Here is a 20,830-nt window from a genome sequence, read left to right as displayed (position 1 = left end):
AATTATGAAAAAGGGATAATTCCAAAATGAATGAAAGACAAATTATAGAATTAATGGAAGAGATAATTCCAAAATCGATGAAAGAAATTTCAGCAGTAATGAAGTGATAATTCCAAAATTAATGAAAGCGGTAATTCCAGAATGAAAGTAAAAAATAGTTCCAAAATTAATGAAAGACAAATTCTAGAATTAATGAAAGAAATAATTCCAGCATTAATGAAAAAGTGATACTTCCAAAATTAGAGATATAATTCCAAAATTAATTGAAGAGATAATGCCAGAATTAATGAGATATAATTTCAGAATCAATGAAAGAAATAATTCCAGCATTAGTAAAAGAACTAATAGCGTTAATGAAAAATAATTTCAGCACAATAATGAAAGAAACAAATCCAGAATTGATTAAAGCAATTACTCCAGAAGTAATGAAAGAAATAATAATTAATAAAAAAATAATTCCATAATTGATTTCAAAACATCCTAAACTATATGGATTGATGCAGTTGTACATTATAAGACGATACGGAGACATTAATTTTCATTTTCGTGCTTGAGATATAAATAAAAAGTTGAAATCAATGTTATTGCATGAATATCAACCTCAAAAGTGGGTCTGGCTAATTAATTTATATTTAATTTTCTGGACTTCGTATCTCTAAGCGAACTCAATATTTCGAAAATCAAGAATTCGATTCAATTTTTAAAATTATTGATGCGGCGGAAAACCTTACTAAATTTCCGCAATTCTATGTTAAAATCGGCAATTTTAACATTGATCGCTATGGGAGATAGTGTTTGTTTGCGCCGAATCACATGGTATCCTTGCATTAGATGTGGACGACGTCGCGGTGGCAGGATGCTCCCTACAGTAATATAAGCTCGATGCTGGAAACCTTAAATCAAATCCAGTAGAGTAAGTCAAGACCGACCACATTAACACCTGTCATTTTTTTAAATGGATGTTTTCTTTTTATTATTTTGCTTGTCGGTTGTCGCTCTCGACAACTACTGGCACCCTTTTTAGGGGGAGTTCCTTGCATCTAAGGTAGCTTGCATCATGGCCTGGCTGATGATTCAACATGCGGACCACCGTGCTTATTGACATATAAAATTTATACGGCTTTGACCAGTGATACAAAAATATGAAAATAATATGCATTCACTGCCCTCTATGGTTGAGAAATAATACTGGTTGACAGTTTCTCATTTGTTTTCAAAATAATAGATGAAGTAAAGAGTCCTATTATTCTTGTTTGGATCCATTTACGAATTTTTCACATTTTTGGATAGATGACAGCAAAAGTACCAGTATCACATCACTAATTAAAATTTTCAGTTTTGAAATTTCAGAAATTCCGTGAACTGCCATTATCGCTACAGGAAACAGTCTTAGTAGCTGAAAGCCCTGAATAATTAAATCGAATAAAGTCAAGAAATTTCAATCTAAAGAGGCGAGAGCATAAAGTCCTGTATAATTAAAAAAGAAAAGATGAGGCGAAAGGTACAAGTGTGTTTACTATTCTTGTACTTCTGTAGCGGTGTGTGAAAAATTTTGTTTCCGCGCCGCACATACAATGGCCTATCGGTTGTTTGTGAATTTCCTGTTGAAACCGGCGAATTTATTGGGCAGCCGGAACCGTTGCGTCGCGGAACAGTTCGCCAAATTCGGTTCGCGGTCGACTTTCGGTTCCGGCGGAGGTCGCTTCAAGAGACTGGCCGTCGCGGTTTGTTTGCTCGGTGTCGGCGGAGGCAGCTATGGTTATTGGACTGCTATGCAAGAGAAGAAAAAAGCTCGCCTCATCGGTTCGAGTTCTGTTGAAGTGAGAGATTATTACGAGACGAAAGCCCCTGAAGTCACGAACCCTTCTCGCCAGGTGAGAATTTTCATTTCCACATCGAATGAGTTTCCAATGTAGGTACGTACGGTATAACGCTGTTTGGCGACTATTTCTTTTTTTTCGCTGTGGGCTCTGAGCAGCGCCTCCTAGAGATAGAAGGTCTCTGCACTGTTTGCCATAGACGTCATTCAGACTACCTAGCAAGTTTGCCACATTTTGAAACACAGCATCCTATTTCGTTTTTTCTTATTTTGGCGTAGAATCTTTCTGATTGGCTCACAAATACCGCAATGTGATTGGATGTGGGGCATAAAAATCACCAATTCTGAACCCGATCATTTCTTTTCCTCACAACGATGATACTGGCACAAGCAGGGAATTTTTTTTTCCCTGAATATTCTGAGGGAAAATGGACTACTTGCTCACATCACAGACTGAGTGCGGAGGCCTTCTATCTCTAGGAGGTACTGCTCTGAGCCGGACCTTTTGTTCAATGTCCAATCAGGTAGTGCATGTGCATTACGGAACGCATTACTGCCAAGTGGATGTTTCAGAATTAACAAATTGAATAACAGTAGAGTCCTGGTAATTCCAGTCTCGAAAGTTCGTGATTCCGGATAATCCGAGGTGTTGAAATTTTTGAAAATTCTCCTTCAAAAACAGTCAAGGATGAGAGTAATTTCAGTTTTAAGCTGTCTTGATCCCTATTCAAGGTCTTTGGCTGATCCCTAGAACAGAATTGTCAAAGACCATATCATAGGAAGTTTATAGAGTGAAAACAAAACACATCGGGTCCCCAGGACTGGAGGGACCCCTGGTCAGCGTTTCCTTAAAAAGAGGCAGCTGGTCACACAACTTAATTATAGGCAAATGGGTAACAGTGAGTTTTCAAGACAACTGAGAGATTCATTTTAAATGACATATTTCGCTGTGAAGGGTCAGGATGTGCTTGCGGAACAGGTGCTGTATAATCCAGCGATTGGCGATTTCTGGCGACTTTTTTTTCGGCGCCAAACATGTCCCGACGACCCGACCAAAAGTCGCCAAGCCGTTAGACACTGCGGACGCCGAAAAAAAAATTGCCAGCATGGAAAACAATAATAAAAACCCATTCAAATATGAAAAATATCATGAAACACAAATGAAATATAATAGTATATTTAAATAAACAACGGTCATGCATGTTGTAAAAATATATATTTGCATATTCTACGTATAAAAAAATTTAAAACCCGGACTATTTCCGGGTATCCAGATTCTTTTAAATAAATAACGGAAATTAAATAAAATAACGAATATTAATAAGAAAAATAAATAAAAAGGATACAGCCCTACCGGTCGACAAAAATGTAATCCTAATGCTCGGAACGAAAAACACTAAATGACTATTCAAAAATTTGAAAAGACATGCTAAAAACAACTAACGAAAGGTAATCGCATCGGGAGTAATCCAAGACAACGACACTACTGCACAAAGGGAAAAAACGGTGTTATCCGTTTGAATCGCCCGCGCTTTAAGCGCCATCTATAATGGATGGGTAATGGAAGCTACCGAGGAACAATCTAGAACAATGACAACCCGGCAAAGCAAGTGAGAGCCCGATCGGCATAACTGAGAGCGCCGGCGTTGGCAATCTGGATTATATTGGATTTGGCGGTCTGGATTATACAGCACCTGTTCCCAAAACTAAATCGCATCGTGTTAAATAATAAAGGTGAAATAATTATTTGTTTCGCTTATTTTCAAAGGGTTCTGCAAACCAGTGTTGATAAACTAAGCCTGGGACTTGATGAAATCTGCCGTACATCAAATAAGTGTCCGGTGTCACGTGCCTTTAAAAAGATCTGGCAAGGAGCGTAATGTCGCTACAAATTTTCTGCTATGCACTGAATAAATGTCTGGCTCCATATGCGTATCCTCTGCCATTTTTTTATCACCAGACAGGATTCTGCGCTATCTTGTGACTTGTTAAGATCTATGTTTTAGTGCTGGGAATGACTGTGTTGGCAATATATCACTGTTTTGGTGCGGTCATAAACTTGGTGACAGAAAGGTACACAGTGATTTAATCAATTGTCATTGTGTAACGGCTATAGCAGGGGTCCTCAAACTGAGTGCATTCACAAAATAGTTGAGTTACAAAATAATTTAAAACCACATATCTCAGCAAGTATTCAGAATATGTCTGTGTTTTTGATGATTGCAGGTAGGTCTTGTTTAAACAAATCCAACGATGCTGCTCTGGTTTTAATACCTCATCTGGTGTGGGTGGGCACTGAGCTCACTGTCTACTTTTCCAACAGAATAGTTTTACGTTATATCTCAAGAGGTTCGCAATGCAAATAAAAGCCAATGGTCATTTTTGAGACAAATCGAATGATGCTTTAATACCTCCTCCTGTCTGAGCACTAGGCTTGCGGTCCACTTTCAAAACAAAATTGTTTTATGCTATATCTGGTGAAGTTTGCAACACAAATATAAGCCAATGGTGTCACCTATAGCTATCCCAAAGACAAATCCGATGGTACCAATTTCATTATGTCTACCTACCAGGCAAAGGTAGGCCTCAAAACTTTCAGTTTAGATCACCTCTAAACTTTTTGTCAAGCACTGGCGTATACCAAGCCAAAGCCTTCAGTATGGCTTCACAAAATGGTTGCGCCAATTAAGAGTGACAATCAAAAAGTCATCACTTTATGTGCGGTTTTAAAAAAATATATATTTTACATATTTTCTGAAGGTTACTGGACCCGCAAAAGATCTGGGGCTCAAATTCATCCTGTATCAGTACCAGACGTGCCCATTTTGCTGTAAAGTCAGAGTCTATCTGGATTACTACGGAATACCCTATGACATCATTGAAGTGAATCCTGTGAAAAGACAGCAGATCAAGTTCTCACATTATAAGAAGGTCCCTATTCTCGTTACTCATGAAGAAAAAACTAATACAAGGGTAAGTTTTTTTAAAAATTACATAAGTGTCTGTGAAAATGGGATTTATAATGAAAATCACAAATAGAGCTTATGTGTACACACGTAGGTGCAATGCTTCAGATTTACCCAGAAGATTTTAGATTTTTCAGCTTTATCGAAATCTGATTGCCAGAAACTAGATTCTTTAAATTTTTCATATCTTTATATATAAATCCTCAATTGTGCTTTGCTTCCATGAAGAATATTTTCCTTTAGGGAAGAATTCAAGATTTAGTTTTTCACTTTTTCTCTGAAAAAATATGAGGAAATTAGAATTTCAAGCAGAGGTGACGAAATGAAAAAAAAAATGGTTGGGGGTGAAAGTTCTTAGTTGTCCCTTTTTATATACAGGACTCAAACCCCTATGCTGGAGATGGGGAGTGGCACATTACATTGTATATTTGTTAATTATTGAGGGGTTCAGCCCCTCCAGAAATTTATTGGAGGGGGAAGGACTCAAACAGCCTCAGCTCCCAGCAGCTATGATTTCAAGTATGAGAAATCAGCAATTGTCACCAGATACAAGGGCAAAAGTAAACAAAGTTGTCAATCTTTTATACACCAAGGAATTAGACATTTACTGAATATTATGCCAAGGTAAACTCAGAAAGAAATGTCACCTGGTCGTCTGAGTCTTATTTGCCATGAATCGAATCCTGGTCTTCTTGCAAACTGGACAAGTGCACTACCAGGCACACCACTGGAGACACAATACTGCCTTTCTTATTTAGCGTACTGTGGCGTGAGGCCAGGTGACTTTTCTTTTCAAGTTCACCTCAGCATAATAATACAGAAAATGTCTAATTCCTTGAAAGTTATCAATTATTGCTAATTGCCAAAATAAATCATTAATGGTGCAAAATGAAGTAACCACTATTACAAATATCAGTAGATGAAAATGAATTCTACAAAAAAAAAATATGAGAGATAATATCCATATTTATAGTCATAAATTATTGTTTATAAGTTGGCAAAATAATTTTAAATCCTCGATTTCAGTGAAAGATAAACAATTCAAGAGGCTTCATTGAAAACAAACAAAAATGGGACATTTTTATAAAACAAAATCGGGATGGGGTGGTAAAAAGTACAGAACATCCTGGAAAAACAGGTCATGTGGTCACCCTATGCAATCTCAAAAATTCCAGTTTTTCCTTTCATTAGTACGAAATGTTTTCATCGGTACAAAATAGTTAATCACGTGATAAACTGCAGTTTTCAGGTCTTATAAATGGCACCTATGCATAAACGTGATTTATTGAAATTCTGCCATTTTCATTTTTTTACTTATCAAAGTTATTCATCCTCACTTGTTAGCATCAGCTTAATGATTCATCTGCTATCATCAGCATCCTCGGCACATACTTATTGGATTCGACAAGAAAATTACAGGATGTCCTGAATTACTATATACCGATAAAGTATTTAAATGAAGATGGCAAGGAAGTAACAGAAATAATGAACCAGTATTTTCTGATGTATGGAGAAAATGATTCTAACAGAAAGACGGAAGAGATCAGGTGAAAATTATGTATTATAAGAATGTGTTCGACATATCCCCCCCCCCCATATAGTAGATATTAGTATATGATCAATGATACAATGGAACCTCCCATAACGAAACTCCCAGATAGCAGGTGGACGCCTCCAGTTAACGAACATGGATTCAAATGTATTTTACTACCCATTTACGGGTGCTCCCTGTTAGTTGAAAACTTTTTTTGTCTCAAAGGTATGTTATCGAGAGGATCCACTGTAGTTATTGGCGTTAAAATATTTTAGTATGTTGAGTTGCATGCCACATTATTATCATTGTCACCCCTATTGCAACCAGAAAATTGGTGTTGTTACCTAAGATTTTCTGTTTGCGATGACTAAAGTGGAGTTTAAGAACATTAAATATTCAGAAATTATCTCTCTGTCTACAATATGCAAAGGAGCTACTGAGCCATAGAGCAGTGCCATCTTAAGGCATGGGCACAGCCTGGGGCCTGACACAAATGAAACAAATGCGATCTAGTTGAATTTTCGAGAATTTGCCTAATAGGGCCTCAGAGAAATCTCTTGGCCTGGGAGCCTATGATGCTCTTGAGACAGCCCTGCCGTAGAAAAGTAGAGAAAAAAATATTTTACAAAAAAATACATGCTTGATTTCTAAGAAAATGGCTGATGCCTTATTATTATTTCCATTTGTCAAGCCTTGTTCATTACTGTAGACTTGACGGGCAAAAACCCTATCAAAAAGGGTGAAGAAAAAGTTGATAAACAAATTGATGAGAGTTCACGCTCACACAAAATAACTGATGGTCACCTTTTTGGCAATGAAATAAACACAAGATAGACCCTGTAATTCTCATAAGCCCAAAAAACTACATGAAATTTTTTCCCCTCAAAACTCTTAAGCTTTGTAAACATTTATAGTTTTCCTAATCTATCTATATTTTGGACTTGCGAATGTTATACATGAATGTGTTTATCAAAAACTACTTTAACACATCATGACTACTGAATATTTACCTGAGAGGCATCCTTGAATTTTGGAGTCATTGTAGGCATTCAAAGTGGCTATCATCACCAACTATATGTTATAATGTGTATAATATCATTAATCGATCTCATTCCAATATAATATAAGGGACTTTCTTGAACCTTCCTAACTATCTCTGTTTGCACTTCAACTTCAAACAGCTGACGCACATTTGTATGAACTCAGAATTTAGTTAGCAAATGGGAAAGACATTCAATTCTTGACATATTGTTCCTGAAATCCAGCGACGACTAGAACCAGTAAACAGCACTTTTAAAAATCCTCTTTCAGAAGGAATCTCTTAAATTCTCAACCCATTACATGTCTCAATTACATGTTAAGAATTTGAATATCTCACAACTATGGTAATCATTATTGCTTTATAAAAACTGAATTGAAATGTCAATAAAACTGGTACAATGTGCTTAAGTAATTAAAGCAAGCTAAGACTTTGAAATTAAATACATATCTTTTTAGTAAAGAAAGAAAATGGCGGCGTTGGGTAGACCAGGAGTTTGTTCATGTGCTGTCACCAAACATCTACCGTTCCTCGAACGAAGCACTTCAAGCTTTTAGGCATTTCTCTGAAGTTGGGGAATGGGATAAGCATTTCTCAAAGTTTGAACGATTAACTGTGATATATGTTGGAGCTGCAGCTATGTATTTGATCGGAAAAAGATTGAAGAAAAAGTATGTTTTCTTTCTTTTTTTTTGGAAAAACACTTTAAAACTTAATATAGAGTTTAATTCACTGATGCAAGCGCAATGCAATTTATTGTAATTACGCATTGTCAACCTTTCATCAAAATATGAATCAAAATCTTGACATTTCGTAATTGCATCAATTTAAAATCTATAGTAGTGATAATTTATTTCAGTTTTAAAAATTCAATTCTGTCTTTTGTTAGGTATGGATTAAAAGAAGATGTCAGAGAATCTCTTTATGATTATTCTCGAACATGGATGAAAAATGTAGGAAAATCCAAGTTCATGGGAGGAGAATATCCTAATTTAGCTGATTTAGTGAGTATGAGCTAATATAATGCACAAATGTGAGTAGGAAAAGTTTGGAAATCTCTGTAATAATGTTTTCAGAATGTCATAAGGTTAGCAGTTGATGAATTGTGGTTTCCATTGACATAAAAATGAAATTTAAATTTTTTTAATAACAGTAAAATTTACGTGATAATTTCCCCAACCAAAACTCCTGAAGAGAGAAATTCAATTCAAAATTTTAACCTTCCAAATGTTTTTAGTTTGTTTTTTTCCCTTCAATGAATTTTTTCCTGAATTTTTATCAAATACAGTTGACATTCATTATAACAACTCCAAGTTCTAGCGGTTATTATATTACAATGACCAGTAGGGTAAGTCAAATGTTTTTATATATCAAGAGGAAAACATTTGGGATATTTAATATAGTGACTACCCAATAAAACATTCATTTTTCAATAGAAGGGTTGTTATAACGAGCGTTGATTGTGTTTGCATATTTCTTTGAGTTTTGCCAAGTATTTGACATTTTCTTTGACTTTCCGGGTTTTTTTTGACACAAATACTTCTCAGATGATTTAAAAGTATTCTTTTAAATCATCTGACGAAACTGGGAGCATTCACAAAAAGTTGCACGATGAAATTCTTTAAATGCTCATATCTCAGGAAGTACCCAATGCAATTCAAAAGCAATGGTGTCATCAGATACAAATTGCAATGGTGTATTCAATGATATCTCTGGTTTTGATATTTCTTCTGATTTCAATATCTCTTCCTTTCTGTATACCAGTCCCATTGCCCTGATTCATAACATTGTTTTCCATTATATCTCAAAAAGTATGGAAGGCAAGTCAAAAGCAATGGTATCGTCAGATGCACGTTGAAAAGACAAATTGAATAATATCACACAGGTTTTAATCTTTTCCCGTCTAAGCACCAGGCTTGCTGCCCTGATTCATAACATTGTTTTCCATTTGATCTCGAGGTTCACAATGAAAATAGACGATATTAGTATCATTTGTTATCCATTCCAAAGACAAAGCTGATGATAATGACATAATTTCATTATGTCAGTACTTACCATGTGATTCAGGCACAAAAAAACTTATTCACAGCAAAACTTGCAGCCGTGCCTATGGCATAGCCTACCCCAATTTTTTTTCCAAAATTTCTTTGCCAATTTTTACTAATTGCTTATTTAGGAATCAAAAGTTGATAACTGCAAGTTACAAATTCAGCTTCCTCCCCCTCCAGATTCAGAAATAAAATGGAAGATAATAGTTCCATTCTGTAAAAAAAAAAAAATTAGACTTTTTTTCAATGTAAGCCCTTTACTCCCAGTAATACACAGCAACATATACAGTAGTCCTGTATCTGTGCCTGACTGAGTGCATTCATTTTAAAAATAAAATGTCAATTCTTCTACTTGTGCACTTACATACTTTTTTTTTAAATACTTATTTTCAGAAAAAAGTTGTAGATAATATGCGTTGGTCTAATCCATAGAATAAAAAATAATAAATTATGGTATGTTTAAAATATGATTAATATTGGTTTTATCTCATGATTTTAGTCTGTTTATGGAGTGCTAAGTTCAATTGAAGGATGTGAAGCTTTCGATGATCTCTTGTCTCATACAAATATTGGCCTGTGGTATAACAACATGAAGAATGCTGTAGTTAACCACCAGGGTTATGAACTTACCAATTACAAAAGTTACAATGCTCAAGCATAAACACATTATATTGACCATAGCACGTTCACTTTATTATACATGTATATTGTACGATAGAATATCATTATTGTGCGACTGATTTTCAGTTAGAAAACCTGTAAATTCATGCATGTTAAATGATATATTTAAAAACATGTTTATATATGTCCATCTAGCATTTGCTATTGCTTTTTGTAAACTCTTCCAGTATTGGATGCACCCAAATGGTGTGGTGGTAAGATGCTCATTTAACACTGTGAAGGTTGCCATAAGGTCCCAGGTTTAATCCTGGGGAAGGATATAGATAAGATATTTTCCCTAAGGAGCTTGAGGTGACCAATGATAGATGTGGCCACCTTCATTTCCAACCAAACTCATTAATGGCAGTACATTGTGTATGGCGATGTGACCAGAGTTAGTGTATGATGAAGTAGTATCGGATAAAAAACAATGAAATTATCATAATCCGGATAACCACTTTATCTAAACATAAATCCAAAAATTCCTCAAGTCACTTCTCCAAGTTCAATAGCATATATATACACACACACATAATGGAAGGAGTGTTTCCCAATATCACCCAGGTGGGTGGTAGAAGCTATGGGTGGAGCTTGAGTTAAGAGAGATTAGAAATAAATGTTTTCGAAGAAGGGATCAATAGAATAAAAAGTTAGCAGCTCTTCTTTTAGACATTTTAAATCATAAGTTATGTTACATACAGTATATTTACTAGTTAAACAAACAGTTGGAATAGAATCCCATGAAAATATGCACTGACCATAAATTACTCGAATAAAGAACATAACTGTGCAAATAAAAGCAAAAAAAAAGCTATTTGATACTATAATACAAACACTGAATATAACAAAGGATCTAAAAAACATGTAAGTTTCTCACAACACTTTCAAGTTCAAATGTAAGTTTCTCTAGTTCCCTTTACCATGCATGCTTCATGACAATTTATTGGAATCCATATTTGCTAGCTTCTGCAAGAAAATATTCGGTGTCATAATAACATCACTGCCTAATAGGAGAAGAAAAAAAAAAAAGAAATAATTGACTGATACATGAAATATAGAAGGCAGAATTAAATTTGTAGCAAGTAATTATTAAATCCACAAAAAATTTATTCAATACGAAAAGAAAACAATTTATGCTATTTGTTAAACCCTTAATTCAATAGATATGGGTTATAGAGACATCAAACATTAGTTGATTAGCTAAATTGGTTTTTTTACTTGAAAGTACAAAATGCACAGTCTCATCTTTTATTCAAAAAATAGTCTCACATAGCATGACTGACGTTAGACATACGCTGTTGCGCTTTTTAATTCAATGATTAATAAGATTTAGGCATCTCATAGAGCACTTTTTTATAAATAAATTTACCACAGTGTGTCTGCTTCCACTCAGGCTGACGGCTTTAGTGCCAACAATTTGTCATAAAAAATATTATAATAAAACATAATTGAAGGGCTTTTTTCAGCAGAAATGGGTTAGCTCTATTTTTTGCATTTTTGAGTTGAGTCCACTTTCATGTTTAAACAAAAATCATTTGGTGCAAGACGAAAGTAACTCCAGCATTTAGTTCGTGTTTCTCAATAGACAGCTCTAACATCATCATAGTATTGGCAGCACAAGAAAGGGGTACCTCCAGCACTCCAAGCTGGCTCCTTCTTGGCTTAATGGAAGAAAAATAGAGCTAACCTGTTTTTGCTGTAAGCCTTTCAAATACATTCTTTAACTTAATATTGATTGTTATAACCTATTACCCCAAAGACACTGGGATGTATGCAGCGGAACAAACAGTGCTGCTGCAAAAACTTTCAATGAAAGAAGAAAAAGAACTCTTCTGTGTAGAAAAACTATTATATTCTAGCTGAAGGCTCGTTGCAAAACATTCTGCTTTGGAATGCTATTAAATGGATACACCATATGAAATATTTTCACCAGGCTGTATTTATAGTCAGCGTAATGTATTGACTAAAAAAGAAAATTGCATCAAACAGAAAGATATAAATATAGAAACACACCTAAAATAACTTTCCAGCCGATTTTGCTGTTGGTGACTTCATATGCACACCTGACTTCCGAATACATTGCACCTCCCAAGATAAAAATAATAAGGCAGTTGATGTCTTGTGAATCTTCATCTTGGTGCCATAATGCTTTTCTAATATAAAGATTTAAAAATTATTTTAATGGAAAAAATCTTGTTTTTCAAGAAAAAATAACAGAGAAAAGCATCAAAATTGTTACTTGGAATTTGAACCAATCAAAAGAACGAGCCAATTTTGTTCAAGTGATTAAAAATAGAAACATTGTACGCAACTACAAATTTCTATTAAAAGCAATTTGAAATTATCAAAACACCACCACATATTACAGCACATCAAACAAGGAGACTGGATATTGATGCTGAGATGAACTTTGAAAAAAAAGTTTTTGTCTCCGTAGAGAATTAAACCCCAGTCCTCTTGTAATATGGGCAAACGCTCTAGATCGATGCTGGTTCTTAACCTTTGAAAGCCCATGGCCTGGTTGATTCCTTTTGTGAATGAAAGGTCCTGCCATACATGCTATTAATGGACAAAAATGAAACAGAATCACTCAGCCCGATTTGACTAATGTCAGTGCCCAGTGGTTGGGAAACTGCACTAGATGGCCAAGGTTATTTAGAACAAATTTTCAAAGAAACTTTTTCCCACTGTGGAGGAAACGAATTTTCTTTCCATCTGAGCATTAATATCCAGGAAGTCTTTTTCTTTGATGTGCTGTAATGATAATTGCCAAGAAAAATGACATCTCTACCACTACATATGTTAATATTATATGATAGCGTTTTTGGATTTTATAATTATTCCTAAACTGAATGGTTTGGCTGGATAATGGTTTGTTATATTTTTACAAAATCAAGGTTTTTGGCCGAATACCATTCTATATAGTTTCTGTTATACTTAAGTATAAGTAGGTTCTGCAGAAACCAATGGATGTAATCGTTATACCACTTTACACAGCTGTGATCCCGGCAAAAACATCCAAATAATTCAGGGATGTGTGTGTGACTTTTATTGTCTCCTCTAACCGTTAAAAAAATGACATAGACCATTATTCGGCTGTACCCTTTAATTAAAATCTTTATAATTTCTGGTAAATAAGCTTTTGAAATGAAAACCACACTCAGAAAAATTTAAAAAAATTATGCAGGTCATAAAACCTGATAGCTTGCTCTGCACAAAATCAAAAGAAAAATAGTTGAGGAGCTCTAATCTCTCTCTCTCTCAGAGTAAATGGATAAAAATTCCTCTATTTGTCTACATTCAGTTTGTGATCAGAATATCTACTGATGACGTTCTGCTGTTAGTAAAAGATAAAACATCTGGGTATGGCCAAGTGCTTCATGGATCCTAAATTCTGGATCATTGCATAACAACTCAGAGGAAAAACATTATGTAATGGCAATGACATTGTACGAGTAGTAAGCCAACATGCTAATCTTAATGAATTCCCATAAAATATGATTGTTATCTCACTAGAATGCAACTAGTATTTTTCAAAGGAAGAAATATGTGACAACAAATTTGTCAAGAAAATATTTGTGCGCACAACATAAGTAGCTTCAAATAGCATCACTGCTGTTGAATTGATCTACCTTTGTTTGAAATAACGAGATTGGGCACTTATGCGAAGATTGTCGTCCAGTAATGGAAACTCCACTTTGTCTATATCATCTTCAATGATTTGCTGAAAGAATATAAAATTTATATTTTATGTGTAGAGATTAGAGAAACACAGTTGTTTTTGCATTTATGTTCAATGTATGCAAACAAAACTGTATTTTCAAAATGAGCTTATATACTATGACTTCGCTATTTCATATCACAACAAAATCAAAACATGCCAGTAATTTTAACCTTTATTTTTCTATATTTTTGAAAGAAATATAGTGGAGTGATAACATGAAGATTTGGATGCCCAGGCTATAGGTACACCAGCTCTGATCCATCGGTTTGGAAAAATTATTTCCAAAAATGATCGAACATCTGTGTCCCAATGGCAAAGGACTTTGACATTTAAAATTCATGAATAATATAACAGGCAAAAATAACCTGTTGAATTGTTTACTTCTTAATTCAGACAATGGATGGAAGCTTCTTAAACTACATAACAAGCATTTCTCACAAACAAACTTCTTGTTATGTACAGAACACGTGCTTGGCACTTTCTAACATGCACCAATTCAAGTTACTTAGAGGAATATTTTAAATGTGTATGCACTGTTTAGTGGAAGACAGCATTGGGCTGTGTGAATATTGCATTTGGAATACTGGTGAAAGTTTCAGCATATCTAAGTAAATGTCAAAATCAATATCATGGCAGTTCTATTAGGTAATAAGTTTCAATTCCTTTCGTTGCAGCTCTGCGTCAACAGACGTAATTTTGGTGAACGTGTTGTAACCGTGTCAAAAAAAAACAATGCACCAAGAAAAAATACTCCAATCACTGAAAAATTGGCAAGTGATTACACAATGAATTATGCAAATGAAGAATGAAAAAAAAAGAATTGTTACGGAAGAATTATGTAAATAGTCCTGCCACCAGAAAGCATGAAAGTGTCTCTTCCCCCCTTTAAAACACCCTCAGAAACTGCTTGCAGGAACTACACCTCTGTTTTTGCTTGATAAACTATTGTTGATTGCTGGAAATGCCTCTTAGGCTCATTTAAGGACTGTTACGCAACTATGGGACTTAAGCGATGAATTGTGATTCTGTTTGACATCCAATGACGTTCGTGTTCAATTTCCACCTTGTGGTCAGCAGACGAATAGCGCTTATTCTTTGGAAAAGTGTGCCATCACCAACTGCAAGTCTGATAATCTGGGAAGCCATCACTTATGAAAGACAGTCATCCCTAGTAGTGATACCGGGAACCCCAACTGCTCAACAACATGCTAAGGAAATCCTGTAGTCACAAGTTTTGCCACCCATAACAGTGCTTCCAGCAGCTATTTATCTGCATGGTAATGCTTGACCCCACATAAGAAAAGTTTCTTAAGAATATTTGCATCAAGTTGAAACCCTTGCGTGGCTGGCTTACTCATGGCCTTACACTGGCCTTGCTGCCAATTGAGGGGACAAAGATTTCATCAACCTGTGAGTGTGCAGAAACTAGAGGCACAGTTGCAACAAATCTACCTTGGACTAAGGGGCCGTTCAAGTATTACATAAGCAATTTTTTAGCCATCTTTGACCCCTTCTCCCATTGTCAGCAAAATTTTGTCATCAGCTCTACCCCCTCTGAATCCTAACGCATATTGGTGGGATCAGAGACGTACACGGGGGAGGGTGGGATGGGGATGTTATTTGAAGGCTACAAACTCAAAATTTATCTTTAATAAATTCATTGCGACCCACCCTCTAAGCCATATAATGATAAATCGCATAATGGCCCTTGGCCCGCGAACCAAATACGGCCTTGGAGGGTTATCTCATGCGTCCTGCCCTCCTCAAACATAATTTTGTAAAAATGAACTAAGCAGCACATTTACAGATCGCTTAAGTGTCTCCTGGTACAATTCCAGAACATTTAAGTGGCCTGTGGCACATTTTCAGATCACTTAAATGACCCAGGACACAGTTCCAGAACACTTAAGTGATCCGTGACACATTTAGAGATCCCTTGAGTGACTGCACGTAGTTTTAGATCACTTAAGTGCCCCGCCCCCCAGTGCGGTTCTACATCACTCAAGTTACCCGCGGCACATTCTCAGATTATTAAATTGTGTGATCTGCAGCATATAATTACGGATCACTTGAGTGATGCGTGGCACAGTTCCAGAGCACTTAAGTGGCCCGGACACATTTCCAGATCACTTTGATCCGCGAAACATTTAGAGATCACTAAAGTGGCTCTGTAGGGCACTTATCAATAGGGGGGGAGGAGAGGGGAATGTTATTTCAAGTGCCCACAAGCTATCAAAAGGTTTTTCTCGTTTTTGGCGCATCGAGTAAGATGCCATTAAAAATATTTAATATTTTCATAAAGGGTGGTTGATGACGTAAGCATTATCTAAACCCCCCTCCCCCTTGTCATCAAAAGTCAGCAAATCGGAAACCCCATCAATGATGACATAATACTTGAATGGCCCCTAACCCAGAGAACTTATATACACTAATGCCAGACCTTATCTTTTTTTTTTGTGTTCGCCCTAAAGGTGGCTCAGCGAGCTACAATTCGTTTTAGTTGTCACTGTGCTGTTCTCCACTATAAATGATAATTTCATTCTGCGATATTGCAAACATTTTACTATGACAATAACACGCTAAGTTTCATTCAAATCCAAAGATTTCTCCTTGGTGCATTATTTTTTTGACCAGGAGACCTTCAATAAAAACCTCTTACAACTCTGTGCACATAAATATTTTATTAATTTCTGTAAAGATTCTGTGAATTTTTTTTTTTTTTAACAGCATGTGCATTACGAGATTTGAAAAAAAAAATGTTATTCAGATAATCAAATGAAACTGACAAACCTCCATTATATCTCTGACGATCGGTGTCCAACGAGATGCGACAAATTTTGCTTGATCTCTATGTTTTCTTCTCGCAAGTAATGATGCTTGCTTGCCTTTCTCTAGCTGAAATTATTCATAAATAAATTACTTTTAACAAACTAAATATTTATGAGCAAGCATATCAAAGAATCTCTGTATTCTTTAATTCAGAGTTCTCACTCTTCTAATAAAATTAATTTTTCACTCATTAACAATATTCAGCCCTAATATAGGAAATTAATTTCATTTACAGCATGAGAATAGCAATTAAGTGTGATGATGATGTCGATGAAAATCAACAGCCAGTAGGCATAGATTACTACTACTCAACCATGCACACACCTCGTTCTTATTTCTCTATGGAATTTTTAACGAATTGGTATATGCTGGAATGTGTGGCCCTAAGGTATTTATGTTGTGTCTCAGAGTTGTGCTTGTTTCGTGTTCTGTTGGTGCTGCCATCTGTTTTTCATAATTTGAAGTAAAGGTAGATAATAAATGCATGAATTTTTATTTTATGTAAGTATCGTGTTGTAGGTTCTGCGTGTTTTGAGGAATTGAAAAGTGTGTCTCTGGTGTATTGGTTAGCGCACTTGCCCGGTATGCGAGGGGATTCGGGTTCGATTCCCGAAGGGGACAAATCACTTTTCTTTCCAATTATCAGTTTCCGCATAACATCCAGAAAATTCAATTTCTCAGTATATTTCAGACCAAAAAATACCATCTCTTCATATTTCACTCTTGGTTACATAGTCAGTCCAGGTTGCCATTGTGGTGGTCGAGTGGTCATAGTGAGAGACTTGCATCGCAAGGACCTATGTTCAAACCCAACCGTAGCCTCAGTGGTGGTCGGCTAAAGTTGGTTTTCTGTGGTTCCAAACTTTAAGGTACAAATGTGAGCTGATCACCTCATTAAAAAGTCTTGTCGCAGAGGGCAACATGCCTACAACAGTATACTATTCAATCATTACACTTCATGCATAGTTAGAAAAACTGATGGCAGCACTACACATAACAAACTTCACGGAAGGTTCACTACACACACACATTCCAACATGTACCAATTCGATAAACGTTCTGCAGAGGAATATGGATGAGGTGCATGTATAGTTTAGTAATAGTAGTAGTCACTCCAGGTTCTTGCGCCATGGTGAACAAACAATGGTATTCTCAAAATGGATGTTGTGATTTTCCTCCTTCAGAGTTGTTTTTTGGACTAACTTTTTCATATTATCCTAGCTGGGCCGTGGTTGAAATAGCATCTGCCCTGCTAGGAGGCAGCAACTTGGGTTCTTGTATTCTGGGAATTTCATGGTCGATTGGTCAAAGTGTATGAGCATGTGTGGGAAAAAAAGGTAATATCAATGGGGAGATATATGTTTCAGAGTGAAAAAAAAATTCCAGAAACCCCCGAAAAAGGGACAGATTTTAAAAATTAATTAAAAAATCCCCCAATAGACATAGAAAGGTGTGGTTTCACTAAAATACTTATCATTCAGGCTGAGTTTTTTTTTTTTGATAAATTAGAAAAATTGTTGGTTCGAAATTTCACTCACAAATGGCGATGTGTCATGAAAAACTCAACATATTATGTCCATTTCTGTCTCCGGATTTAACTGCCTTTGATTTCTTGTTGTGGAGATGCATGTCAAAGACATAGTTTAGCAACACCTGTTACCAACATCAAGGAACTGAAAATAAGAATAACAGAAGTGATTGAGATTCTTCTATGATCGATGTTAGCAGACATGTGGGTTGGAAGGAGTGTTGTTTGGATGCAGCCAGGGCTACAAACAGTTTGCTCATACTGAAATTTGGTAGTTTCATGTGACACTAATTATAACAATGCAGTTTGTGTCACATTTTATATTTGATAGTTAGTTTTTTGTGAAACAGTGTCATCTATAAGACAAATTTTGAACTATTTGTTTTAATTTATCAAAACAAAAACCCTAGGCTATGACTAGTATTTTAATGCAAATGGCACCTTTTTATGCCAATTGGTTGATTTTTTACTAATTTTTAAAATGTGTCCAGGATTTTTAGCCTACCCTGCATTACAAAAATGAAACTAATCTTCAGTTATTTAAAAAATATAAAATCAAGTATATATAAATATATATATAGAGTCGAACCCTATTATAATAAACTCCAACAGACCGGAGAAATCACTTCATTAAAATGAAATTTCGTTATAAAGGAATTCCAGATTTTTACATTGTTCCAATGTGAACTTATCCAACACCATCTATAGCAGAAGGCTTCCATGCAAAGCTCATGATGTCACTGAAGAAGGTCATCTCACGTATACCCATGGGATGTAGCGGGCGTTGCTATAGATCATAGTTTCCCAACCTTTTTTGTCCCATCTCCCCCTTCTTCAAAAATGTTTTTCTCCCAGTGCCCCCCCTCCCCCCCACAGAATCTAACCCATAGAATTCTATGCTATACCCGTAGCTTCTACCGCCTTCCCCCTGGAACATTCCATCAACGCCCAAGTTGGGAATCACTGCTATAGATTATGTTGACTTATCTGGGGGATTAGAAAAGTTTTTGTTAAAATAAGATTTTTTTTTACTATTACAGTATTTGTTAAAACGGGAATCAACTGTATATATACATAACCTTTTTCTCTGCTGGTCTAAGTTTATTGAAGTTCCACACCATCTGCTGTTCCGTTTGTGACAAATCAGCCTCGTTCATACAGAAATTCAACTGATGTGCATCTATACCTAGAAAGAAATTTAATCATTAAATAGAATGAATCCTGTTGTTCAATGACGGACTGAATGCTGAAGATTTCAATGATGTTCTTTATAGATCATAAAATTAAGATGGTTGTCACATAACTGAAGAGGTTAATTAAATTAATTTTCCATTTCAATAATTAAGCTTATTTCATTTCCTAAAATATCAAAAAAAAATTATTTTAAGAGAAGCTCTGAAGTCTGTTGTGACTGATTAATAGATGCTTGGCAGCAAAACCGCAAATTATATCAGGGCCCATTTTCAACTTTTTTAGTTTTAAACTTTTAAACATCCAAAATAATTATTGACTAACTAACAAAAAAACCTTTTCTTTGTTCCACAGAAAAAAAAAACAATTAGAGAAAATAAAAATTTTGAAAAAATAATGGAACTTATTTAAAAACTGTCCATATTTATATTCCCATATACACTTAATTTTCACATTTTAGTGTCCAAAAGCAATCTCCATGACATTTTCAATGTGTTCGCCCTGATATAGAAGTCGAGATTTACTTGTGGTGAACTTGCTCTTTTGAGTAAGCACTCATGCCCTTTTTAAATTTGTTGAGATGAGCATGGAGGATGTGATATGCCAGTTGCAGAGACATTGGGCATCTCATTTTCATATACATTTTTATGTTCTTCAACAAGCTCAATATAGTTTTTGGTCCAGCGATTACCCAGGAAGCCGTTAAGTGTGCGAACAGAAGTTTTTTTTCAGTCTGAGTTTTTCTGGAAATTTCTTCCGTTCCCCATTTTTTAATGTAACCTGATAAAACTTCTTTTAATCTCTGTCATGGAGAATGTAGGAAACATGTTGTAGGTGTTTTCATCAGGATAGCTACTGGGGCAGGTCTGGTGCACCGGACAAGAAGGAAAGCAAATTTCATCCTTTAAGCTCTCCTTCAACATTACAAGGGAGTGCCAAAATGGGTGCTTTCCCCAGCTGACCAAGCATCTGGTTGGGACCCAGATGCTGCTAGTTTTTAGGACTGTAACAAACGATTTCATGAGGCCAATTTTCATGTATAATAATGGCATTAGTACTTTTTGGAGATCAGTCATGTGGAATAACCAAAATGTTGGTAATTTTTAAAAATTGTAACATTGTGCATGACACAATGCTGAATAAGGAGAGGCTGTGACTGCGATCATATTATTGGATATATATATATATATGCAGTTTTTTTTGAAGTCATATATCTTTTTTGAGGCCGTTTTTTCTTTGATTAATTTTGGTTTTGGTGATGGGAGGCAATTTGACCTTTTTGATGATTGATTGGGCGATGATTATATCTATATGTCTTGCTTTAGTTTCAATGAAATATAGTTACCCTTAGGTATCCATGATTTGTGACATCAATAAATGGCAATTCTAGGGATAAGTTATCATTTATTGCATAATATTTATAATAATAACGTGATCTTCATGTATTCCCAAGGGATCAGCATAATCCATCCAGGGATTTTGTTAATGTTAG

At 35.4% G+C, this 20,830-nt stretch overlaps 2 protein-coding genes across 4 annotated transcripts in view; one reads left to right on the top strand and one right to left on the bottom strand.

Annotated features, from left to right (window-relative positions):
- Window positions 1-1,525: 1,525 nt before the first annotated feature.
- Su(P) (prostaglandin E synthase Su(P)) lies at window positions 1,526-10,097 on the top strand. Its single transcript, XM_089250869.1, has 6 exons — window positions 1,526-1,874; window positions 4,580-4,792; window positions 6,130-6,332; window positions 7,817-8,029; window positions 8,248-8,362; window positions 9,906-10,097. Exons 1-6 carry the CDS (start codon window positions 1,575-1,577, stop codon window positions 10,065-10,067), a joined length of 1,206 nt encoding a protein of 401 aa, XP_089106995.1. The 5' UTR covers window positions 1,526-1,574; the 3' UTR covers window positions 10,068-10,097.
- The window catches only part of LOC149068862 (protein ROP-like), a 20,350-nt gene continuing 9,599 nt past the window's right edge, over window positions 10,080-20,830 (bottom strand). Inside the window, exons 8-12 of one of the 3 annotated variants that reach the window (XM_089250867.1) lie at window positions 19,227-19,333; window positions 16,581-16,685; window positions 13,699-13,790; window positions 12,080-12,219; window positions 10,080-11,070 (exon numbers count right to left, since the gene is read on the bottom strand). In XM_089250867.1, coding sequence (XP_089106993.1) covers window positions 10,997-11,070; window positions 12,080-12,219; window positions 13,699-13,790; window positions 16,581-16,685; window positions 19,227-19,333 — 518 coding nt within the window. In that variant the 3' untranslated portion in view covers window positions 10,080-10,996. The remainder of the gene's footprint in view (window positions 11,071-12,079; window positions 12,220-13,698; window positions 13,791-16,580; window positions 16,686-19,226; window positions 19,334-20,830) is intronic. The other 2 variants (XM_089250868.1, XR_016195128.1) reach the window with 2 other exon arrangements.

Source organism: Pholcus phalangioides, unplaced genomic scaffold, assembly GCF_987345545.1.
Source record: "Pholcus phalangioides strain wild (caught in Gottingen) unplaced genomic scaffold, Ppha-v1.0 ptg000024l_1, whole genome shotgun sequence".
NCBI classification, from domain to species: Eukaryota; Metazoa; Arthropoda; class Arachnida; order Araneae; family Pholcidae; genus Pholcus; species Pholcus phalangioides.
The sequence above is the reverse complement of the archived record's forward strand: the minus strand, read 5'-3'. Positions and strand labels throughout refer to the sequence as shown.